Consider the following 26264-nt stretch of genomic DNA (forward strand, 5'->3'; position numbering starts at 1 on the left):
TCGAGGGACCTGGCCTGATGCAATTCCCTTTCTACACTGCATGACCTCGTGTTTCCTTCAGCATGTCCACGCTGTGGTTCTGCTGTGGGTTTTTGTATAGAAATATCTGGCTCAGGCTCTGTGTGTCCATCTTGTAACTTTACATCTATGCATCTTGGGCTGCCTTTCCAGTACTGAAGAGTGGGGGCTTCAAAACCTGAGGTTTGGTGCTATGGGATGCAGCTAGGTGAACCCTAACAGCTGCTGCACTTGTTTTCTCTAATATGGGAGCATGGAGTAACTATTTTAACTTAATCTAAGATAGATCATGCCTTATGCAGTGCCACCACGGGACACAACTAACTCACAGGCAGGCAGACTCCAAACCCTGTATGAGATTTGTGAGCTCTAAAAACCCCACCAGCAATACTGTGGATTTTTTAAATGGCAAGATTTCAAGTGAAGACTTAAGAGTGCATGAATATTCAGATGCTGATTTTGTTTTATAGAACTATTTTCATGCCAGTGATTGAAGATCCAAAAAAGATATCCCCCCACAATCTCTTCTTTAAGACATTGAGTCTTAAAGGGATAACAGTATTTGCAATGCCTGGTGATTCACTGAGGCTTCAGGTAAAATTGATTCCATTGTATTCAAACCCATAAAGTTCCCTGTCATAAAGACAAGGAATAAAATGGAAAGGTGAATGCCACCACTGCGTTATCTAGGTGTTTAAATGGTAAACTACCCCCAGCTCTTTGCTTTTTTACATTTGTTCAAACATAGTAGCAGTCAGAATCAGCAAAAGTAAAGGAATTGGAAAAGGCTAATGTCAAATTAAGAAAGTATTTTGAACTTCAGCTCCGTGGGCATTCACATAATTTCCCAGTCATCTTCTTAAAGGATTATGGTCATAGAGGCAAAAGGTACAGCAGCCTTCGAAATGGAATTGCTTTGGCTGTTGGGAGGAGCGTTTGAGGGAGGTAATTAGCCTTGAAAACAAGAAGCAGTATCTCAGAAAGTCTCTCTGTAAGCTTTGATGTTCCTGGCTCTGTGATCGTTTCCACTGGGCAGGGGTGTAAGTTGGGGGTTTGAAGGCTCAGCAATGGGTGTGGTAGGGGAAACCCACACCTATCATAAATACACGTCACGCTAGCATGTCTCAATGCCCTCACTAAGGTGTGCAGCAACTGCTGCTGTTCAGGAGAAAGAAGAGCAAGGTGAAAAGGCAATTACCTTTCATCTTGATGCAAAACTCCCCCAATAGGTTTTCCAGCTCTGCTTCTATGGTACACATGTTCTGTGTCGGAAAAGAGAACAGTGAGGTCAGACAAACTCTCTTTCTGCCTTTCTTTTTTCTTTTCTTTCTTTTTTTTTTTTTTTTTTTAAGGTCTATTTGGAAGGAAAGATTCTGTTATGCAGATGAAAGATATTTTGCAATGAAATCAATCTGCCAGAGCCATCCTTGCTGTTTAGCTAGGTCTGGCCCTAAAAACGGCAGCTGAGCTATGCCTGCTCGCACCGAAGCTGAATGTAACCCCGTGCTCTTCTTCTTTGTGCTCTAATCCTCCTGTTGGCAGAGGGCAGTTGTGGCCCTTGAAGCATAACCTGGTCACTGTCCCAGTCCTCTCCAGTCGGGACATGTGCCAGCAGCAGCTCCATGCCAAAGCGGCTCCCAGTATGTTTTCCATCTCTCAAGAAACATGGACTACGTTAAGAAAAAAAAGACTGTGGGAGACAGGTACCAGACCCTCTCTAGTTCTTCCTTCAGATTTCAGAAGGCCATCACAGCTTGTGTGCTGGGATGTTTGCAACACTATTAGACCTTTCTTCATCTACTGCCTGTTTAATAACATAGATGCTGATCACAGCACGTAAAACTGGATAGGGTGCAGCAGATGTCTGTAGACATATGGGTTCCAGCCAACCTACCATCCCAAAATCTGCAGGGTAGGAAAGACATAGTTAGAATACATATAGGTTTGGGGCAGATTTAGGCTTTTTTCATGTGCAGCAGTTCCTGGGTATAACCCTGCTCTTGTCGAACATAAACATTATTTCAAGGAACTCTTTGGGCCCATGTAACCTGTCTTTGTAAGTCATCAGGTATTCACCTGAAGACAAACAAATAAATAATAATTCTTCTTTGCTGAGTTTGCTTTTAATTCTTTTACTTGGATGAAGTTCTCCCTGAAATCAGTGGCAAAGTTCCCATGGCCTTCAAACAGTGTGAGAGCGAAAGACTAAACTGATGAGGATGTACCTCTGTGTACTCCTTGTAACTCCTGTTGATTTCGGTTAAACTCTCTCGAGCTGCTTTGCTGGCAGGAGATGTTGCAAAGGCTTGCTTCATTTTGCTGGCACCATCACAGAGACGTCTTTGGATACAATAGGCTTCATAAAGCTCATCCACCTAGTGGGAACAATGAGGGTGCATTGAAAAAAACCTGAGAAAACCCAACGAAATAAAACTAACAAACAATGAAGTCATTTGCATTACAAGAAAACTAAGCCAAACTGTTAGATCCATTGGAAGGGGTGAGCAAATGAAGCTGCGATACTGTTACAGTCTATGAAAAAGAAACACAAGCTAAAAATAACTTGCACTGTAAAAATCTCATGACAGCAACACCAGATGCCGCCAGCAATTCACCTGCCTGCCCTGCATGTTTTTAACCATTGCTACTCCCTTTCCCCCCTGTCCGGGCTACATACAATCATAACGGTAGGGCAGGCACGCAGCAAGCTTGTCAAATACATCGGTGTGGAAGAGCTCTTTCAAAGGCAACTGCAACATCCACACTGCCAAAGGGGACTGGCCATAAATGGCACATTTAACAGGGCCAGCAATATCTCCTGTATGGCTAATGCCAGTTGTGGATCAAGGCTGTTGCAATATTTGACTAATAGGTAATATTGGAAGCAGGGAGTGATTTTTTTTTAATTCTCACTGCCCGTCCTCCAGAAACTGGGAGTCATAGTCAGAATCAGCACAAGTAAAGGACTTAGAAACAGCTGATGTCAAATTAAGAGAGTTTTGAACTCCAGCTCCACAGGTGTTCACATAATTTCCTAGTCATCTTCTTAAAGTCCTTCAGCGCTACTCAGGCACCCAACATTTCGTAAGCACTCTGGCAGTTTTGCAAAACCTACTCACACACAGTTTAAAGTCTCACCCGGATCTAGCTTCAGAGTGCAACGGGTTTACGTGTGTCTCATGCTTTGGTTTCCCTTTTCCCTCTGATCCCCGCACTGAATGCATACATTTACTCCATCTGAGCTGTTTGGTGGGAGTCTACAGTGGTATAGCTGGTGCGTATATTTATGTATATATACCAGCTATATATAGTGGTATATATTTACATAAACTTAATCTGCCAGATACAGGAGATGTAGGTTTTCTAATCTGACTTTATCAGGGTGAGGAGAAGGAAAGGAATAGAGGAAGCGGTCTCTTCGTTCTGCTTCTAAAGTCCTTGCTAAGATACAACGATATTTGTTTTTTACCTAGAATAAATTTTTTCCTTTGTTATCATCTCTGACATCAAGCCATCACCCTGTGCCCCATGGTGCTTATTGCTCAGTAGTGGATTTTCACAGCAGAGTTTCTCTCTATGAAAGCTTCCAGCACCTTGGCTTCCTCAATCTACAGCTTTGTGTTGCTGCATTAGAGATGAGCCTGATGTGACAATCCAGGTGTGTTCCAAATCCCATTTTCCAAGCCTGCTTAACCTCTAACAAAATGCTTGCTGTTGCTTATTTGCCTGGAGCTGGACTGTTCTTCCTGACAGCTTCAAAGAGTTAGGCTGACTTTTACAAGGCCAGCTTGGATACCCAGTGGCCGAAGCCTCTGACTTGAGGGATCCCTAACCAAAACAGGGACTGCTTTGCAAAGTGAGAGAGTTCAGCAAAGGGTAATGGAGGCACAGGTAGCATTTTGCCATTTCAAAGTTACAAAAAAAGCTTCTTGGAGTCATATCCACTCCTATTTCTCTTGCAAGTCAGCAAGCTAAAGACAGCTACTATAAATAGCTGTCACTTGGTATTTACTTCTGCCATCCGGGTGGAGCGTTAGCCCAGGGTTGATGTCCTGCCCCTGCCCATGCGAGCGCGGCTAGGGCACACTCATCTGCCCTCCTAAATACGTGGGGTCTGCTGCTGCGTGTCTTATTTTCCTTGCTCTGCTTCCTCTACAGAGCACCGGCGGGTAGTCGGCAGAAGGCATCGCTACAGCCCTGATTTGCTACAGCTGAAAAAGACGTTCTCTATCATGGGAAACAAAGATGTTTCTTTACCTGCCCAAGCCCGTACCTTTTAATGCAGCACAGCTCGGTTCCTTTTGTCTCTGTTGCTGTGGGTTACGGAAAATGAACTAATGTACTCTGCAAGCTTGAGTAATACTGACCAGCATTACCTCTTGTGTTCGGTGCTTTTCAGTCCTATTATAAGCCCTGAAACCATTAGCTCTGAGCAGGATGGAGTGGGAAGGACTTGAATGGAAATGTTCTTTAAGCACTAATTTTGCCATTCATGTTGCCAGCAAGAGAGGAGGTCGTTTGGGGAACAAAATTTCAGTCTATCGCCTGATGATTTATATTTCTTTTTTCAGCTCCAAGAGTAAGAGAAGACTGAAATTAAAAGGTTTGGATGGGTTGTCATAATTGGAGCAGTTCAAGCTGCGTGAACGCTTTTCAAATGACACTCAAAAGACATTTCATCCGTCAAAAATAATTCATTCTTTTGTGAGGCTCAGAAAAGCAACTAATCGCTAGCAGATATGTTTATAAGTAAGAGAATACATGCCATGGATTTTGTCCAGCTCTAAAATGTATTAGTATAAATCACAAGTACCTCTACTGACTATTCTCACCAATGTAATCAAGTGGATGTGGGCCCCAAACCGCGCAGCAGAAGCGTTAGCAGTGAAATCCAGGAACAGATCCAATCTAGCTGCTGCATACAGCAGAGACAACTGCCGAATTAAATTACTTTCAGATGCAACTCTCTCTCTACCTATAGTTTAACAATAAGCATGCAATGAGATAGATGTTTCCCAGCAAGCGCCTGACCCTGTGTTCTCTCTGTACCTAAAAGCCAGGCGGGAGTGTCTTGTGGCACAGCTGGACCTCAGGCGCTACAAAACACATGGAAACCCTTTCTTTGGCTCCAACACCAGCCCATCGCAGTAAAAATACTGAATCTGGGAGAGGCTTCATCAAGGCGGCCTCCCCAGAGTGGAGGGGTAGCAGGAGGCCAAGGGTTTGTTTTCCTAATAACATAGGAGCAGATGCAGAAGAAAGATGATAGGAGCACTCATTACCTTGCTAATGTGGAACTCCAGCCTTCTCATGTATCTTTCAACCGCTTTGATTTGCTGAAGGAAAGCAAGAGGCAGAGGGTGAGGCAGATTTAAATAAATCAGTAAGTCATCACCACGCTAGCTCTGCTCGGGTCTTCAGGTCCCCATGAGGCTGAGAACCTCCTCCTTAAAACATGCAGGGTTTTGTTGCCCGTGAATCTGGAGTTAGCTGTCCCACCTTACTACCATTAATCTGCTGCTGACAATGGAGCTCACTGACTTCTGTACCTAATGTATTTTTGAACAAAAAAAAGTTTTGCTTTGATGGGATTTCTCTGGTTTTTTGAATTCTTAAGGAAAAAAAAAGGATCTGAGCTTTTTTATTTCACAATATAGTACTCCCAGTACTCTGAAAACCCCTATTAAAATTGATGGGGTTTTGCATTTCAAAATCCATTCTCTTCCTCAGCAAACTGTTTTTGAAAGCAAAACCAAGCTTGGCATTTTGACTGAAAAAAAGCCAGACTTGTTCAGGAAACGTTTTTGAAAGCTTTCCTTTTCTTTCACCCAAATTTTCCTGCAGGGAAAAATATTTTCAATTTTTTCTTCCCCAGAACCGGCAGGAGCAGGGATGAGCTGGGGTTTGACCTGGCTCCCACAGCCACCCCCAGCGTGCCCCTGCCAGCCTGCCACCCGCCTGGAGCTGGCAGGGCGACGTCGCACAAGGCGATGGATTCACCGGCTGGCAGCTGACAGAAATAGGAGGTCTCCCTCCTCCGCCTCCCTCCACCCCTGGCAGGGGTCTGCCTCCTTCCCTGTGCCTGTCCCAGAGCCAGTTTAACTCAACAGCCCCTGGGGAAGGGCTGATGGGGTACGTCTGATGCCGGGTTAGTGAGCACAGCTGGCTGGCGGAGGCGCTGGGCAATACCAGAGCCCCTGGGAAGAGGAGGGGAGCAGGACTTCTTCCTTTGCAAGTGCAAATTGTCAGGTAACTTCTCCCTCGATGGTGTTGGCCTGGGTAGTAGATCCGGCTGAGAGAGGTTTCCCATGCCAGCTACGTACACCATACGGATACTAACGCTTCCTTCCAAAACCAGTGTCAAAGGAGGTAACGTACCTTATCTAAATCATACAGGACTCCCTGCAACAGAGAAGATAAAACTGTGATTAATTTTGCAACATAACAGCACCACGAGAAAGTAATGTGTGTCAGTCAATAGAAATCATAAACAGGACCAGGGCTGGAAGGGAAGAAGAGCATCTATGCCAATTCCCTGCATCCCGCTCCCACCCCGTGGCTGCCCCTGCACCTCGAGAAGGTTACTGTGCATCTGCACGATGATAAAGTGTGACACGTACCAGGCGTGAGTTTCTTTTCATGTCTTTTAACTGAGCAGTCAACTTATCCAGCTCTGTCTGGTGAACTTCCAGATACTCGCTGTAAACACAAACCAGAGAAGGGATGCATGAGCTCAGTAGCACATACCGAGCTGGCTGCTGACCATCCTAAAAGAAAATCTGGACAACAAATGGCTTTCCTCATTGGATCTGTTTTCAGACAAACAGTCATTTACATTGATCTGTCCTAAAAGCAGCTCCCTGCTGCCTTTTGGGGAATAAATAGGAACCACTTATTTAGCTGTGTGTAACAGCTCGGTGTTCTCCTTACACTGAACAACCAGTTTCAAGGAAGCTAATCTGCTGCTTAGTTTGGGGGCTGGTGCCTTCCAATCGCTGCTCCTGTATCTGGCTGGTAAAAGCCCATTATCGTCTGCGACGTTATCTTAAGGGCGATGACAGAACACTAGGAAATTCAGAGGAAAAAAAAAATCTGATGTTGAAATCCCAGACTTTGGGAGCTTTCCTAGCAATCTGAATGGAAATGAGATTCTGCCCTGTTTCCTGTACAAATATTTCAGATCCTAGGTGTTACAATCCAGGTTCCAAGAGGTATATTTTCCTCTCCAATCATTAAGGATCCCTGTTCCTGTGAGAGATGTTTCTCTAGGCTCTAAAATGTCACAGAAAGCTTCAATCAGCAAGCAGGATAAAGGCTCTTACTCCAGGCCACTCTTCAGGGCTCGGTAAACCTCTTCCATCCTTTTAGGCTGGGGCTCTTTGGGCGTGGTGCTGTTCTTATGGCCCAAATTATGCGTTTTCTTCACCTTTGCTTGGGGCTTCTTGAGGGCAGAGGAATTTTCAATAAAGGAGTTACACCTGCAAAATGAACATTAAAGAGAGGAAACCCCTATAAATCACAATGATCTCAAAGGAGCATAGCTTGTAGCTTGAAGAAATCTTCTGATATTATCTTTGCTAGCAGAAACGAATCTGCTTCTGTGCCTGCCCGTTAAAGGACTGCGTTTGTTTACAGGTTAAGAGGTCTGAGCAGCCTGGGACATGCGCTGTCAGCTTTTGATGTGCCAGCTGCCTTGCCGAGATACGAATGCTGGTCTGGAAACACCGGGCTGAGTCTGAGGTTCATCAGACGTTTCTCTGTCTTATGTACCATGCCTGCCCTGCCTCATGTTGCTCAGCCACAGCCATGAAAGGGCTGAGCCACATCCAGGTGCTAAAAACAAAGGGGAGCCCAGCTAATCTCAGGCATAAAGCCTGGGGGTTCCTAAGGAAGACTGGGGCTCGGTTAAGAGCATGTCAGGAGGACAGCATCACGCTGCTGGTCTTGAGCAGGGACCATAGGTAGCTCTGTATGGCAAAGGGAGGATGGTTGTGCTGCATACAGGTGCCTCTTTGGTGGCTCTGCTGGGGGTAGGTCAGCATCTCACAACCATCACTGACTTGAGCTGATGATGGAAGGCGACCCTTTGCCTGCCGTTCCTCCTCGATTGTCATCTGGTGGTCTGGTACTTGGAGACTTTACACAAGTTAAAATTAATTGTAACGTAGCCTCTGGGGGCATCAGGGACTGGATGACTTGGTAAGTGCCTGACTCAAAGCCCTCAGTCCTGCCTAGCTAAAGGGCTGTGCAAGGAAAGGCTCTGCAGCCAAGCTCTGCCCTGTCTCCAGCAGGACATGAAGGCAGCCCTGCAAGGGAAACAGAGTTGTTTTGAATTCATAGCAGCGTGGCAGTGAGAAAACTGTCTTTTAGGTAGCAACAGTCTTAAACTGGGGGCGGTGGGAAGTGTAACATGTTCCTGCACATTTCACATGTTGAAAAGATCACTGCATAAGTTAGTAAATTAAAATGATTCTCTGAAATTCTCTCACAGCTCTGAAGCATGTGAGGAAGCCCTGCATTAATGGGGGAGAGGCAAACAGGCACTTGGTAGCTAAGGCAGAGGGTAACAGCTTAGTTATACAAACAATACATAGAGAGATTTTAGCCCAGAAAGCTTTCTTTGACAAGTCAGAGAAAAGGCAGTCCTCTCTCGCCTCTTTTCCACCTTCACCCCCTAAAGCCCAGGGCTCCCTTAGGGTCTGGTTTGGAAATTCCCATTAGAGAGCACAGCACTTGCCTGGAGCGTCTCTCCTGAAGCCCGCTGAAGCCAGCAAAGGACTGGCTTCTAATAATCCCATTAGGACCTCCTGGAGAGAATGAATGTGATCCTATTGACATGATTTCAGGGAGCCTGTAAGATATTCCTGAAAAACAACAGAAAGCAGGTCAGTGATGATGGAGGGTAAGAGACAAGCGGTGAGGCAGGGACTGTCTGGTGTCCGTCAGTCATGGTAAGGGGCAACTGAACCCCATGAGGGGCCGCGAGCCAGGGCATGAATCTGTTTGTGTTGCCAAATTGTCCCGCCTCAAAAATAAAATGGCCCTATTTTCACTTCTGACTTATGGCCCAGGGTCTACTGAAAATGTGCCAGAGACACAGAGGGTCTGGATGTGGGACTAGAAACCAGATGCTTCAGCATGATAATCCCAATGCCATCCCTGATTTCTGCCATGCCTGGCATGCTTCTCCCCCAGCCCTGGTGTCCCCATCTGCTACATCAGGGTGCCCCGGAGATTATTTTGGGAGTGTGCAAAGCTCTTAGGGGGCACTCACCATGACCGCAGAGTGTTATTATGTATAATAAAATAAAAAAAAGAGGGTTCATGAATCAAGTTCTGCAGCTCCCCTTTGATCCTTGCTCGTTTTCCCCATGGCTGTTCCCACCTGGCTGCTGAGAAGGAGATGCGGTGGGTGTACGTGCAGCCACGGCATGCCGTGATGAGAGAGGGATGCTCCCCACCATGACAAGAGATGAGTAAACAAGCTCCAGGCACCATATGCTGTGCATTTCATGTGTCCAGGGGTGGCCTCAGCACCCCGGGAAGAAGCCCTTGCTCTGCCTGTGTGCTCATTTTCAATGCTCAGCTCGGCATCTGCACCCAACTAAGATGATTTCAACCCACCCACAAAGAAATAGCGAACAAGTGCCGTGGTTCACAACAGCTCCATCAGCTTGCTGCTGCCATGAGCGGAAAGGGGGACACTTCTTTCTTCCTTTCTTCTTTGATCAGCTGTTTTACTTGTCTCGCGCCCAGCACTTGCTGCCCTCGGCAGACAACAAAGCAGATTTTTCCGCGGCCTTGGTTTTGTGCTGCTCTGGCGAGGTGAATAGCCTCACCGAGCCATCTGAGTATCACGGCCAGCTGAGACCAGAGAGCAGGGCAGGGAGCGGGAGGGGAAGCGGGATGCTGGAGAAGAGGGCACTGGTCAGCGGATGCTGCCAGGGACCAGCTCCCCCACCCCGCAGGACCTGTCCTCTCACCGCCTCCTTCCTTCCCGGGGTGCCAGCACGGCTGCTAACACCGCTGTGCTGCGAAGCGGACTGAGAAACTAGGCCAGCTTAAAAATAACCTGACAAAAAATGAAAAAGGGATTTTTTTAATACTTTTTTCCCCATTTATTTTAAAAGCTGGACCTGGCATGCCCCATGCCCCCAGTTCATTTCACTCAAACAGCTGGGCTGAGGGGTGAGTTTGGTGCCAAGGCAGGACGGCGTGGCAGGGACTGGAGCTGCCTGCAGGCGACGGAGCTGATGCTCTGTGAAACCGTGACCTATGGGGCTGAGGGGGTGACAGTGAGTCTAAACCACCCTCTCATCCCCACAGATGAGGAATGATCACGAGCGCCCAAAAAAGCAGCCACTTGTGAAGGCCACAGATTTGCAATGTAAGCCTTAGCAACCAAACATATTTATTAAAGATAAGCACCAGAGCTACATGGTGCCGGCACGGCAAACACTCACTGGAGAAAGCAAATACGTGGGGAAACGTTGTGCGCCGTCCAGTTATATTTAATTTGTAGTGCTAAGCTGGGCAAATACTCTGAGGTGGCAGTAGATGTCATGGCGAGCTATTGCTTCTCCATGGAGAGGACTGCATTGCCTGAGGAGCTGCTTTGTCAGGAATATTTCTGCAAGAGCTCTGCCAGAAATACTTCTTCCAGTCCCAGCACTACTGGTAATGTGAAGTTTTCTCTATTGCACAACCAAAACAGTGTACATCTTTCTGTTTCGGAAGGAGGGCTGCCCCCTGTGTCTGGACAGCCCTCAGAGATACCACCTGGGCTGCAATTAAGGCCAGTTTTCTCCTCCGCTGTGGCCAGCAGATAACAGTGCCCTACCATTCATGTCCCCAGCTGAGCCTGGATGCAGCGTGGCCAGCTCAGGACTGAGCCAGTTTAACCACATCAAGTACAAACCCTTGGGACGCAGAAGTTGTTCTCGGCCAGACCAGGGCCATGAGCACCCATGCTGGGCAGAAACCCACGGCCAGGAGAGATGGGGGAAAGGGAGAGGGTGGGAGCAGGAGGGGTTCGGGAGCATCTGCTCCTTGAAGGCTCAGGAGAAACTGCAGTGAGGATTCGCTTCGGCTAACTCGCACAGGGATAAACATGCTCCAGCCATAGCTGGAGATACTTGAGTCTTCAGTCAATGAGAGCCCAAATTTGGCCCTACACTCACCCCTAGCTCCCCAAGGCTCTCAGCACACCTCTGCAGGGCTGAGCTCTGCTCAGGCCTGCCGATACCCAGCTCTTGGCAGAAGCCACTTTGCAGCTTCCAGGGTCAAACCCTGCATCCCAGTAGATGGTACAGCGTCTACCCATGCCAGCTGCCGTCTAACACTTCAAACCCCACTGAGAACCAGCTCCCAAGAGACAAAGTGGAAACCACCCGATCACAGTACTCTGGGGGGCCGCACAGCAAGTTCCCTTTGGTTTTGCAAATAACCTTAAGACGGTTACGCTGCGTGCTGTATGCTCCCATTTGCATACAAGGATTTGCATTAGAAGTTGGGTCCAGAGTGCCAAGGAGCAGAAAATGCCTTGCAAGTGTTCAGCACTTGCCCTGATTAACACCCCCACTGACAGCATCTGGAGACCTGTGAGGGCAGAAGCTAAACAACACTGACAGTCAGAGGAGGTTTAACTGCATAAACTTCAGCCATTCCTCAAAACATAAGAGGAATAAAAACAAACTTGACGTTGGGTCCTAGTCATGACCACATTGGCTATAAAAACATAATTATTTTAGATTCAAAACTCATGTCAAAATGCTAACAACTTCCACACAATGAATATCTTCTGTATTAATGTGAATGAAAGATGAATGGGTTTTGCTCTAAACAAAATCTTTATGTCCATGTGTGACCATGTGCACACATAGTGGAAGTGCTTAGGTTTTCTTTTGCTTTGGGGAAACTTACTTAAAAAACCAGTAATTTTTGGAAAAAGGATTTACTTATTTATTTTGCTCAAGCACTCAGATGGCTTTGTAATGCTTTAGTAGCTACGACTTTCCTCAAGATATCAGAAGGAAATGTGGAAGAAGTGCAATTGAAACGCAAATTGAAGACCTGCCTGGAGCTACTTTTGCTTTGCTTTTGCATAAAATGGTCAGAACTCAGAGGTCAGATAGGCTTGTGCTCTCTCTATATGTATTATATGTAATCTTGGTGATTAATGTATGTTTCATTTCTGTACAGAAGAAAACTGTGATAAAAGGAGGTAACAGAATCAGAACTGATGAAATCTCCCAGTTCTGTTCAGTTACTTTTCAGTTTGTTAGGTTAGAGCTTGACTCGTTGTACAAACACACACTGTTCTCGAGATTTAAACTTACATTGCTGACGTCTCAGATACTTCCAACTGACCTCTCAAAATCGTACCGACTCTGCCTAGCAGCAGCAGCCCCATAGCCCAGATTCACAGACAGTGGCTGCATATGGGCACCACATCAATGGATTATTTATGATATCTACATCTAGGAAACACACTTCGAGTGATGAGTATTTGTCACGGTTTGTTGTCATATACTTTGTAGAGGGTGATTTATTTTCCTGTCTTTTAAACCATTCACAGGCCTCTGTGCTATCGACTAAATAAATCTACCTCTGAATTTAATAATACAGTTGTATTCTGATTATACACATAGATGTAGTCACTAGTATAATTTCAACAAGGCTCAGGCCACAGGGACTTACCCAGATCTCTTGTTGCCTGACCAGTATCCCTACAGATGAACACTACTAAGGGGATTTTGGTGCTACTCCAATGCAGTGACTAAGTTTCTAAGTCTGCATTTAGTAGTTACCTAATACAATGCTACTGTCTTCTAGATACAGTATGCATTTTGCTCTCAATATAAAGCATATTGCACATCTAAAATGGTATTAAATGCTTTTCAGCTCCAAGAGATCCACCTCAGCAGTGGATGCAATGAGTACGCTTCCATTTTTAAATCTATATAGCTAATGAACCACTGGTGTTTCATTTTAAAAAGTCACCAGTCTGCTTAATGCTAATAATATAAGCACGCGCTGTGTAGGAGCATAAGTAATATAATTAGTATTGCCCGTGCTAAGTGCACGGCAGTTGAATGATGAGCCCATCAGCAGAATCGAGGGATAAGGTGAAATCCCATCAGTACTCTTTCTCTGCCCTATTCACTGACAGCTTGCAGCAGGGACTGGCATATAATTGACAATGTCTCTGTCCCCAGGGAAATAAAAGTCCCCTCTCCCAGCTCTCCTTTCAGTCTGGAAACAGGGAAACAGCTGAGCCTGAGCTAATGAGAGGGGAAGGGACCGTTGAGCCCATCACTTCCACAGGGCTGCCCTCTCTTCATCACCCTCACCATGGACCTCCACCTCCCATAATGCTGCAATATTTCATAAACAGTGTGGACTTCAATCCAAGCTAAGAGAGGGGAAATTCAGTCAGAAACACATTTGCTAAATCTAGACTGACTTTTGCACGGTCCTTTTTTGTTTGCTTTTTCCCCATGACCAATATTTTTTGTTCACCACATTATGAGGAGAAGTTGGTTTTGCTATACATGTGCTAGCAACCATGTAAAGCTGCAATAAATGTACCAGTGGTGATGGGGCCCTTGATTCCTCCTGTTCTCTCCTTGTAGCAGCTACGGTTATGGCTCTGGGCCTAGGGTTTGCTGTAGGGTGTTAGGGAGCAGTCTGCAGCTGCGGGTTCATGGAATAGAGGCTTCAAGGACACTTTGGGATTATGTGTAACCCTTGATGAAATGGGAATGGGGGGTAGGACTGAAGGGACCCTTGATAATCCTTTGTTCCTATATTATTTTTTTGTGTGACACATGTTTCAAGGTCCATTCTGAATCTGAGGAGCTGCAATCCTTATAGTGAGATGGTTTGTATGTTGTTCCTTCTGCTGATTTGTGGTCTGAAGGCTGTCCGCTAAAAGTTGGTGATAATTATTTAGGTTAAGGTAAGCTGAGGGCGTCCACTAAACTGATGCGAGTGGACGGCTACAGAAGTCAACTGATTCTGTTTTGCATGCTAGGAACATTTCTCACCTGCAAACCTGGGGTATGTCTAACAAATGAACTAGTATCTTCTTGAATAATGAAAGAAAAGAATATGTTCATCTCTCATCTATGGCAAGGTCTATGTTCTGCTTATCAGACTAGCTGGCCAACTTACAAAGGTAAAAACTTTTTATTGCAATAAGATCCATCTAGAAGCATGCATCTCCAAAAGAATAAATCCAATAATGGAAGAAACTGATGATACACGAGAAGTCACGTCCTCCTCCCAGCCAGACAATTCTTTCTGCTTTGCACTTATAAATCCAAAAAGCACAATTCAGTTCTAAACTTACTCAAGCTCAGTTCAATTCTAAGCTCATTCAGTACACCTTCAGCTGGTGTCACTTGCTTTTGTAGCTTAAAGTGTAGTCATTTTTTAATATTCACTTTCCAACTTCTTCTTTCTGACTTAATTGAATCGCCCTGGCGATATGAGGCCAGCATGGCCAGTAGCCCAAATAAGCACCTGGAATTTATGGTTTCCATGTTCCCTAGACTCCTAGAAGGCACAGAGGTATGCATCTTGGATGATAATGTAGACATTCTTGTGGATGTTTTTTTAATATAAAAAATTGAGAATAATATATGGGTAAGAGCGCTCAGGAGCATTATAAAAACTTTCACAAGAAATTTAATTCTCTCACAAGAGTTTTTACACTTTTAGGACAAAAACTCTTAGGCATTAGTGCACAGGCTCATAATTCCTGAATGCGCCAGGAACACTTCCATGGGATGGGATCTCCTGGAAGCACCTGTAGAAGGGTGTCTTCTGTTGGTCATTGGATTACATGAATTAAGACTTTCATGGCCCATTTTATGCTCCCAGTGATTGGGCTGCTCCTTCCTTGTGAGAGGTAGCATTTGCCAGAGTTGCACAGACATGTGAGCTCCATCTGAAGAACTATTCTTGGTTGCCAGAACAAAATCATGTGCATTCGTTCCATCGAAGTCCAAGATATTCCTAAATAGCAGCATATGGCTATACTGCCAAGCACACTTCCCAAGCCTACATCAGCCGGTGAAAGGCCAGCAGATCTGTGAGCTTCAAACGTTAATTTTAGCGTACAGAAAAAGAGCCACGTGGGCTTACCAGCATGGCTGCGGAGAGCAGTATTGCACAGAGAAGGAGCTATACCGGAGAGGGCTCCCTCTCCTTCAAATGGGAGAGGTGGGAGCAGCCAGGTCCTGCTTGGGTGGGCATCAAAGCCGTTGGTACCCACGTATTCCTGCCCCAGAACATGGAGGCAAACTTATGCCCCATCTCTTGCAGCAACAAGAATCTTAGTTTAACCCACGGCAGCTCGTGCTGCCCTCGCTGGCAGCCTGAGATGGGTCTCTTCCCCCATCATGGACATCCAAGCCTCGCCTCTCATGCCATCGACTATCCAGTGGGATCTCTCTGAAGGCTCATGCTCTCTCTTCACTGACGGCTTTATCTGCGTCAGTGCCACCTGCAGTGATTCCTTCTTTTATTAGTCATATTTCAATACCTTCAGTTTGGGTGGATTCAGTTTTTACAATGCACAAAGAAGTGTTTATGTAAGTCATGCATCTTTTATAGCTCTACTTAAGCCCGTAGCTGGGAGCTTTACTTTGTCATGCAGAAATCCCTGCGAGTGAGCACAAGGCGCTGTTACTGTTTCTAATAAATGAAAATGTTAGCTTTGGGTACTTCCGTACCAAATTTTAGCTTTTGTTTCAAATAATATTTTTCCCAAGACTTGGTACTAATAGCAAGACTTGTACTTTATGGTCTCATATCCCTAAGAACATTTTTTATGTTGGATGTAAGGACATTTTCAACTCAAATGTTACAGTATTTGCTAGTTCATCACTAGACACCCTAAGCAGAAACACAAGTTGTCTACCATCTGGAATAGCTCATGCTGTTTGTTCTGCTCCTCCTACCCAAACTGCATGAAGTACATAAACCAAAAAGCAATAATAATAGTAATAAGAAGAAAGCTAACAATCCAGGTCAATAGCAAAATGGTAAAGGGATCTGTGACTGTATACAGTCACAGATATAGGACCTGATACTTGATCCCACCGCAATATAGCTCCATAAATTCAGTAAGCATCGTCCGTCTTTCACACCAGTCTAGGTGCCAAAGTCAAGGTGGGGACTTTTAACTTCATCTTTTATTTTTACTGTAAAACGTGCCTTTGGCTCTAACTCTCATCGCCTCACTAGCACAAAAATACTGACTGACGGTGGCTAAGGCAAAAGCAGCACCCTTCTGTCTTGTACCACAAATAGTTTTCTTCCTGCCCTTTTTGTAGCTACCCTTTCACCAGAGCTCTTGGTACCTGCCCCGTTTCCCTGGCCGGGGAGTCACAAAGTGCCCTTTCCTCTGCTTAACCTCCCCTCAGAGAAACACCTACAGCACCGCTCCTTACCCTTGGTATAGCACGTGCCGAAAACATAAGGAGAGGGAAATGCAAATGAGTTATTTCACTGTAATAAACCCAAGGAAAATAAATTTGATCTTAAATGGCTCCCGCACACAACAGATGGGTTCGTGGTAGCTGACCTCATTTTTTTCAGTTCCACCATTTGTCTTGCGCTGGCAGCTGGAGTGAGCGTGCGTATGAACCCCACGCGGTGCCCTCCCTAATGCCGTTCCCTTACAGCACTAGGAATACAGAGCAATCGTATTCAGCTGGTATTACTGTGGATAAGCAAAATTTGGTCTGTAACAGCACCTATGAGCGTGGCTGAAGAATCAGAATCCGGCCGTCTAATTAGAGTTGACTTCTATTAATTTCAAACCCACCCCGGTATGCAGAATTATCTCTGATTAGAAGTCAACTCTAATTCTACTCATCATTGATTATTCTTTATATCAATTAAAGAATTAATTAAAAACAAAGCCCCCCTGCTGTTCAAGTGCCAGCAAATAATCTAAAGAAAAAGCATTTCTGAAAATCAACTGAGAACGATCGTCTCGTGCTTTAAACCCACCGTGCACCAAATCCGTAACAGCGGTTCAGCGTGAGTGACCTGCGCACATAACGAATCACGCTGTCATTTCGGCAGCGCTACACGGGAGTAAACGTGGAAGACCACGCAGCTCTGTTATCTATCCCTATATTAGGAGATAAACTACAAGGAGCAATCTTGCGAGAAGTAGTAAGACTAGCAGGGTGCAAAACGGGCTGTGGGAATTACTCTGTCCAGCAGCAGCAGCCTGGCTACTTCTCTACCTCCTTCGGCATATGCTACTGAACACTGCCCTGTTGGGTTCCACACGCGTTGGATGGAATTTCAATTTCTCAGCTCAGATCACAAAAAGTGATCAACCTGTTCTGCACTTTTGCAAGCATCAGCAGTAGGGGAAGCCTAGGAAACCATGAGTGGTGCTGGTGGTGTCCCTTGTCCCTTGCTGACCAACAGTAACATTTGGATGAGCCCATGAGTAAGATCTGAGAACACGTGGGGTAAGTCAGCCCTGATGGCAATAGATGCAACTCTGGTGGCAGTCTCTTGGCAAAATCCATGAGACTGTGAGCAGTGACCTAGATTTGTGTGTCAAGTGTAAGCAGTAGAGTGACTTCACTTTCTTAGACTGTGTAAGCAATGAACATGAAAACCTTCTCACTGGCAGGAAAGAAGAGCAATGACCCAGCAGTGTTTCATATAAAATCATCCTTAAGAACGCTGCTTTCTTTTATTACTTTGCACCAGTATTTCTGCTGTTTACAACCCTCCTTTCATGCAGATGGCAGCAGCACAGGCAAGGACAGCGAGCCGAGGCTACTACCTCTTTGCATCTGCAGGAAAGTAAATGCATCAAGTAAACACGTGTAGGATGGTTTGGGTAACCAGTGGGCTGCTCTAGAGATTAGTTGTTTTGCTTTGGCCAAGACAGACAAACTGTAGCTGTACTGGGTATCCACTCCAGGTACACTCTAATATAAGCAGGAGTGAGCTAAATTAAACAAATAAGGCAGGCATTTCATCCCTGAAAGGAAAGTAAAACATCATTGTTGTCAAATCCTTTCAGTTGCTAATGAGATACAAAGGCTTTGCTGCTCCTCTTTAAATAGTGGGATTAGGGTGACTTAAAATGCCTTGCATGTTTATACGATCCTTCTATTTCAAGGTGTGTCTTAATGGCACATTGCTTACTAAAATATTGTTGAAGACACATCGCTACATGTTTTAGGACAGAACATCTTTAAAGCTGGACATTCTTGTCCCAGATACGAATATTGCAGCAACATATTTATTTAATCTTTTTGACACTTCACAAGTGTGGCCATTTCAAGAGCATTGCCATAAAAGTCCTGCGTTACTTCATTTATATTTGGCAATAGCATGTGTCTGAAGCTTTCTTCTAGTACATGAAGTGGATGAATGCCGTCCATGCGCAATCAAGAGAGGCTGCGTGCTCTCATGTAACTCTCTTGTCTCTTGGCTTCAGTTGATTTAAATTCAAAACTTGAATCTTGTGCTAGAGAAGATCGTACATATATGACTTCTAAAACTTTTATTTAAAGTTATGGCAGAGGTTATTATTCTTCTGGCTGAAATCTTTTCACTTTTAAAAACTCTCAAAGGTGTAGGAGACAACAGTGCACATCTAACACCACGATCTTCTCTAGCCAGGATCATTAAAGGAGCTGTGAAAAGCAGCTGAAAGAGATTTGATGCAGGATAAAGGGTTAAGGGGAGTCTGTGTTAGGTAAAGAGTACCGGATGGAAAAGCTTGTGTTAATGAGGCTGGTACTGGAGAAGAGATCTGGCGACTAACGGGGGCAGCTGAGCAAAACCAGGAAGGTTACTGCTATGTGCGGACTGCCAGAAGGCTCAGGTATCCCAGCTCCTTGTCCCCATGCTGCTGTTTTACATGGAGCAGTCGCAGCCCACCAGCGCAAAAAGCAGGACAGCTTTATAGACACCCAAGTGTTTAAAGGAACCGCTTGAAAAAATATCTAGAATTTTATGGGGAACCGCTCTCCTTGTCCCCACTTTCTGAAACCATGTTTAATTTCAGTAGCTGTCAAATGTCTCAGAAGACTTTGAAGACTCTATAGAGAAGCTGTTCCCTCTCGAATCTGCAAGGGCTTTCTGCCCCTTGGGGCAAAGGAGGTTACACTGTCTGAGCAATCGCTGGCATGATTTTGACTTGGGTCAATTAGCTGGGCATGGTTTGGGAAGTGGTGTGGGCCAAGGACCATTCCCAAAGCAGTCTCCATGTGCTTCCCTCTTTTGGAGGACAAGGGAGTTTACTGCCACAGATACAGGCTGGTCTGTGCCTGTTGCCATTACTGCCTGAGATCAATCCCCAGCGCCCGTAGTTTACTGTCAAAGACACAGCCAATGCAAACCTGATGAAACACTTAAATAGATGGTAAGTAGATCTAGTCAGGTTAAATTGGTAAATTTAATCTGTAGTGAATGTTAAAAAAAGAGATCTTGAGTTTAAAATGTCATACGCTCCAGCAATGCTATAGGATTAGTTACCACCTGAGTCTTTTAGATACAGAGACATTACGGATAAACCGAGCGTGGATTAAACAGATCTGACAGCGTTTATTGTCGCTGAACTACAAGGTAATTATCTTGCGTAACTTTTCATTGCACAAATTAAGGCTGCACACATCTCGGCACAGCCCTGCTTTTGCACAGCCTGCCATTTAGAGGAAAAACCCACTGGGGCCATCGCAGGCTAATGAACAGCTTATAGGAATGACCCCACAGTTTGTCCTCCGCTGCCCTCCCACTCTTTTCTCCTTTCCTTCACTGTTGAGGTTTCTGCATTTTCTGATTCACATAATAGTAATGGACCGTCATTCTGGGTATAGGAAAAGGAGGATATAATGGTTTTATATGATGATGGAAAACTGTTTTGTCCTTTTGCCAAGGGAAGCAATTGTCTTCCTCCCCTGGCGGCAGCACGACACGTCCACAAGAAATACTGGAGAAAGCATGCATACAGCGTTCGGTTTATGCTCACATAGGAGCTGTTACGCTGGATCAAGCGGTGCCTTGTTCTCTACCAGGGAGAAGGAGGATTATTTTCTTTTTAAAGGTAGAGCTAGGAAAGAACGGGGAAAAAGCAACCCCTTGTTGGATAACTGCAGATGAAAAGCCATTTAACCTTCAGGGAGCTTCTGCTTTCAGCATAGGGCATGGAAATCAAATATATTGCAAGCACTTCCAGTCCAGCACCTGCGTGCATGGAAACAAGGCTTTGTGGTCCAGCTGCCATCTGGGGAGATGATGGCAACATCTCCCTCTGATTTCAAAGAAAGTAAAACCTTAGTATATGCAGGCAGGATTTTAAGCTGATTATTCTCCAGCCTCAGCTGAAGTCTTAGCATTTTTAATATGGCTTCGATTTGGCTTTGTGTAGCACAGAAGACTTAGTGAGCATTTCCAGCTCTTGGTTTTATTAACCTGAACATCTAATAAACTAAACAATCATCTCTGTTTACTTTAGCAGACGTCTATTCTTATTAATAAGATTCTGTGTATATCTAAGTAGATATGGCCTGCGAGAGTTGTTACACTGAATTCAGGAAAATGCCTCATGGTTCAAAGAGCATCTCACAGCCAATTGCTTCCTATCCCACAATCATCCCTGTGCAAAAACCCAAGTCCTCCTTTGAACTAACAAAATGGTATTTTGCGGATGTACCGAATGAGACAAGGAAAGGACAGTCACTCATGCAGGACTTGACACATTATACACTTAATTGAGCAGTGACATTTTTTCAACAGCATCGTCACCCACAGACATGCCTGTATGGCTGGGAAAGTGCACAGGGATAGGTGTTGCTACCATAATCCAGTGATGCTTGCAGGAATGAGTGGAGAAAAAGGTGTCTCCACACCTGGGGAGACTCCCTGGCCAAAGACTACTTGCGGGGATGTTATTGCACAAAGATGTAACATATGTCCCTACTTCTGTGCCACAATTAAAGTTTTAAAACTAAACAATTTTAAATTAAATAACAACAGAGGATGTCAAGTTGCTTAATTATGGAAAAGGCCCTTTCCCCCATGTTACACGATTAGAAAATGCCAGTCGGACTTTGAACGCAGAGCTACATCGACCGTCCCACCTGAGGCAGCACCATGGCCCAGCGCCACCGTCTCCGTCCCAAGCACAAGACCCAGTCCCCAAGGCTTCTGAGGCAACTTCAAGGCGTACCTTCACTACAAACCATGTTTATTACCTCTGTTTTGCCTCAGACTTCTAGCAAATGCAAGATAAATTCGACAAAGAAGAAAGACGCCTCATTGAGGGAGAAATCAAGCTGTTTTGGCTGCTCAGACAGCGGGACGATAATTTGGGGAAAGAGAAAGGAAGCTGCGGTGCTCAACCTTGCCCAGTCTGTTGAAACACAAACCTCCTGCAGCTATTTACAGGTGCTTATTTGCCTGTCTATCTCCAACAGATTTTGCTGTAATTGAGTTCCTTCCTTTGGTCAGCTCAAATAGAAAAGTTTAAATAGTAATAAATAGGGTCAGTCTAGCTTGGTCTTTTGTAGACATGAAGGCACAAGCTAAAACCAGAACCTCAATGACGACTAGATAGATTTTCTCTGCTGCAAGTCCATAAGCTTTTTGGAGTTGATGGATGGCTTGAAGTTTTCCTGTCAGTGATGTTTTCAGGACAAAATCTAGTCTGACAAATCTCTGGGTGTTGCAGTTAAATGGGTTTTTTTGAATTAAAAAAAAAAAAAAAAAGTGGTTTCTTGCAGAAGAGATTATTTGAAACAGATCTGGTGTCAGTGAAGGGTTACCAGCAGGCTGCTTGACCTGGGAAGCTCTAGCTGCTGCAGCTAATCGGGCTGTTGGAGGGCCGGGAGAGAGGGCAGGCTGTGAGCAGTGGGACAGCAGTAATGAGGTGGCTGGCTCTGCCAGCCAAGGTCAGCTTACTGGAGGCATCAGAGACCGGAGAGCTTCTGATGCTTTAAAAGGGCTGGAAGAGAAAATGTGTTATTGTGACTACTTCATGTATTGCGCTGGTTCCAGGGAACTGTCAGCTTCAATTTGTTCCTCCTGTTGAAAAGAAGAAAGATGCTTGCATACTTCTGTGCTAATCCCTCGTTTCTTTTGTGCTGGTTGGGGGGTAAAAATTACAGGATATCCTTGTAATATAAAAACACAGTAGAAAAAGGCAACTTTAGGAAAAAAAAACCCAGTTAGTTTTTGCGTCACACTTAGAGGACTCGCTTCCTGTTGAGGCCACCAGGTGCAGAGCCTGCATGCGAAGACCAAGGCAAGATCTGTGCTTGTGGCTGCCAAAAAGCAACTCAAGAGCACCAAGAAGCCTGCTCTTCTCCGTGCCTTCCAGTGAGCAGGGCAGCGCGTACTGGGACCTGCTTTTTGATCACAGCTGGGATACAGCCGGTTCCTGGAGCATCACTGTCGCTTCCTAATTAACTGGGACCTGGTCGGAGAGGGAGGTCCTCTTTCTTCCCAGTAGCACCAGACCCAGCAGCAAAGATATTTAAAAGCTAGGGTTGGAGAGCCAAAACTCAGGGGATTGAACCCAAATCCCCTGGATGCAGCCCTAGGCTGTATGGGCACAAAGTCGAGATAAAACTGCTGCCCACTCGCAATAAAGCAAGAGCACAAGGTGCTCCGGGGAGCAAACAAGTGGTGTTCGCCTGCAGGAGGATGCTCGAGCAGGTTTTGGCATGGCAGCTGTCTCTAGGTTGCCAAATGGGGGGTAAAACCAGCTCCGGGAGAGGACTACCCAGTACCCGCTGCTTTCTTTCCCCTTGAAATACCTGCCTGAAGCGGGAACCAGAGCACCAGCTTTGCGGGGCGGGACGGGACAGGGGCGAGCCAGCCCTAGCCCAGCCGCGCAGCCCACCCGGGTGCAGGTAAGCGAAGGCCAAGAGCAGCGTTTGCACCGAGGAGCAGAAATGAAGCTGCTGAGCAGATGCGGCAGGAGAATGCCGCTGCTGCTGCTCTCATCCAGGGTATGCAGGGAAGGATGGTCGTGGGGCTCTAAGTGAGCTGGCTGCCCAGCCTGAGCTAAGCCATGCCTGATGTTACGCAGAGAGCTATAACATGATCTGGTTTATTGCATCCAGGGTTGGCTCCCGCTGCCGCTCTCCTCCCCGTCTTCTAACAGGGGTTGGCAAAGGCCATCCCGCCATTCCTCCTCTGGCAGCGGCGCAGCTCTTCTGCACACAGACGGCCCTCCTGCCTTTCTCTGGCAAAACTAAATTTTCTGAAGGACAGCGAGGGAAATGAAGATGTTGGCAACTGCTACAGGGAAGAAATTAAATTCTTGTTTACACTGTTGCACATACAAAGTGGAGCCACCACGGGTTGCGAAGTCCCCCTAGGCAAAATTGCTTCTGCTGTCAAAAGACTTGAAATTTTATTTTAAATTCACAATGGGCCCAATTCTTTCTCTCTGCCTTCTAAAAGGGCAAGCACATCTTGGGGTGAGTGACACAACCTGTGCAAAACTGGCAGGGAAAAAAAATATTCAGTGCATGCTCTTGCTGATTAATTTTGAAATCTCTTACTGAGAAACTTTAATAACCCTGCCACCAGAAGAGCAGTGAGCACTGGAAGCTGAGCGAACAAAACAGTGACCTCCAAGCTCCTGCCAAGTGGGAAAATAACCAGGTTTCTTCCCATTTTGTTAATAGAGTCATCCAGGAATCACATAGCTTGGAAGTGATGCCACAGGCCCCTATGCGATACTAATTCACGTCCCGGCCCTAATGAGCCCGTGCCAGGAGCGTGCGTTCAGGCATCGCTCTCCTCGCTTCCTTCCCTGTCTGCTTTCAGCCGATGCTCCGCGCTGCTTGAATGGCCTCAGACATGAGCTGCCGATCTCCCCCCGCTTGCAGCTTAGCTTGACTGATGAAAACTACCCCAATAAGTGGGTTGTCCATGAGCAGCTTGTCACTGCCACATGCATAGCATGAGAAAAAAAAAAAAAAAAAAGCCAGACCAGCCATCCCTTTTTTGGAAAAAGCCAATGCTGCCTTTAGTTCTTGCTCCCACTTCTTCCCAGTAGGGAAGCAAGGCAGCTTCCCCCAGAACCAGACCTTTCCCAGCCACATGCCTTGTCTGGAAGTTACCTTTCTCTTGCTTGGGTTTAAAAATATCAAAGAGCGAAAGGTAACCCCGCACGGCATGTGAACGTGATGCTGTGAGTTTTGAGGCCGTGCTTTGTACCGCTCTTACCTTGAGTGTTTGCTCTGTGATACAGATGAATAACATGGTCATGTGCCTTGAGACCACAAGGAGGTAAAGCAACCTTCTCACTTAGGGATGCTCCTGCACAAACCATACACTTCTCCCCTTACACATTCCCAAGTGTTTAAGAAATATTAATTCTGCTACAGAAATACCTCTAGGATATAACCGTACTGTCATTCTAGACAGGAGTAGAGAGACATGGAAAAGCTAATTGCTCTGTTCCTTAGGTAGGATCTGGAAAGAAATTCAACCTGTTGCATCTTAAAAAGAAAAACAAACAAACCAACCGACCGGCCCCAAAGCCCACGCCTTGTCAAGAAGTGCTGCTTGGGTGTCAAAAGTTAAACCAGCATGAGGTTACTGATGCCGGGATTTTAAAAGTCCCCACTGCACACGTGCTTATCTGCATTTACAAGCAGCACAGACACCATCTTAAGTGGCTGAGAAAATTCTGTATTTACGGAAGGAAAGATCGATTTTGCTGCTTTTAGACTCCCACTGTCTAATACATACCCACCCATACTTACTTAAGTGTGGAGCAACCTGTCATGTTTGCCCCTTATGGTTATAAAGCAGGGCTCCTAACCCATCCCAGTGGATACCTTCCTCGAATCTGGCCACAATAAACCAGATCCCATCATCTCTCTTCCCAGTGTGTGAAGATCTCAGAGACGGCTGCCCAGCGAGCAGAGAAATCTTCCAGGAAAGACACCTTCCTCTTGCCTCCTTCCTCAAGCCCCCTGTTTGCTCCCGGTTTTCGTTTATTCAGAAGGAGAGGGATGCTTTTGAAAGCTAATTAGCCACTGGAGAAGATGAAGCTAATGTTTCTGTTTGGGAGCGTGTTCCCTGCCCCGGGCTCCAGCTGCGTGACAGCAGCTCAAAGACGGTAATTAAGATGAGCGTGGCAGAATGCACGGCCAGCTTGATGAACGCAGAAATTACGCTGAAAATACATTCAGCTCTTCTCAGCGAGATGTATGAAAAGGGAGCGAAGGCAGAATGGCCACATGCACACAAACGCGCACACACACACAGTTTCCAGAAAGCTTTTTGAAAGTTTGAATGGGAGACAGCGAAATGCTCAGTTAACACAGCAACAGAAAGATCAGTCATAGGATTAGGATGACCTTTTGTAACTAGGGCATTCAAAGGTAAACTGCAGTGCAATGCCAGCGTGTAATATGTTTGCATCAGTTCTTGGGAATGAGCCAGAGCCTGAAAGGAGAACTTAAGAGGGTCTAAGCTTTCCTCCAACCAGTAATACCATAAAAGCTCACTGGAAATAGAAAGACAAGACCTAAGGAAACGCCGAGATTTTTTTTTTTTTTTTATGGAAACTAGGCTAAACACTTCCACGCGCTATGAGAAAACATTAAACCAGTTCCCCCCACACAGCTTTTCATATCCCTCAGCGAACACCCGCAACCAAGATTTCCTTCACATTCCCAGCCTAAAAACCATACGCAAGCAGCCCCCCAGAAGCCCCTTTTCCCTCCTCAAACACCTGGAGCGCCGGCAGAGGAGAGGGGACGGGAGCCTCCCCCGCCGTGGCAGCGGCTCCTCAGCCCCGCAGCCCTGGGGCTCAGCTGGGCCACGTCCCGCCGGGGGAGCAGGGAGCCCCCCCTTCCCCCCCACGCGTGTTTCTGGCCCCCCCGAGCGCGGCCGGGTACCTGTTGCTGCCGGCGGGGCTGCCCGCGGCCGCCGCGGCTCACAGCCCGCCCCGGGACGCCGCTCGCCCGCCGCCGCCGCCGCTGCCCAGCGCTCCTCGGGCCCCGCGGCCCCCCATCCCCGGCGGCAGCCGGAAAACTAATAGTAGCTAGTAATAATCGAAAAAATAGCAATTGAAAATTTTGAAATTAAAAACAAACAAACAAACAAAACAAGGAGGAGGGGGGAGGCAGCCCGTCCCCGATCGCAGCGCACCGCCGCTCTGGCAGCCAGCGCAGCCGCTGCCGGCTTTTCCTTGCGGAGCTGCGGGAGGGAGGAGGAGGAGGCAG

General features: G+C 46.1%; 1 protein-coding gene across 3 annotated transcripts in view; it reads right to left on the reverse strand.

Annotated features, from left to right (window-relative positions):
• RIPOR2 (RHO family interacting cell polarization regulator 2) overlaps window positions 1-26264 on the reverse strand; it is a 69208-nt gene that overhangs the window by 25920 nt on the left and 17024 nt on the right. For all 3 annotated transcript variants that reach the window (XM_009471286.2, XM_087758128.1, XM_009471287.2), the window contains exons 2-8: window positions 8756-8882; window positions 7341-7496; window positions 6639-6717; window positions 6397-6420; window positions 5301-5354; window positions 2244-2393; window positions 1217-1280 (exon numbers count right to left, since the gene is read on the reverse strand). In XM_009471286.2, coding sequence (XP_009469561.2) covers window positions 1217-1280; window positions 2244-2393; window positions 5301-5354; window positions 6397-6420; window positions 6639-6717; window positions 7341-7496; window positions 8756-8882 — 654 coding nt within the window. The remainder of the gene's footprint in view (window positions 1-1216; window positions 1281-2243; window positions 2394-5300; window positions 5355-6396; window positions 6421-6638; window positions 6718-7340; window positions 7497-8755; window positions 8883-26264) is intronic.

Source organism: Nipponia nippon, unplaced genomic scaffold (assembly GCF_047370975.1).
Source record: "Nipponia nippon isolate SJK-2023a ecotype South Korea unplaced genomic scaffold, ASM4737097v1 scaffold_1, whole genome shotgun sequence".
In the NCBI taxonomy this organism is placed as follows: Eukaryota; Metazoa; Chordata; class Aves; order Pelecaniformes; family Threskiornithidae; genus Nipponia; species Nipponia nippon.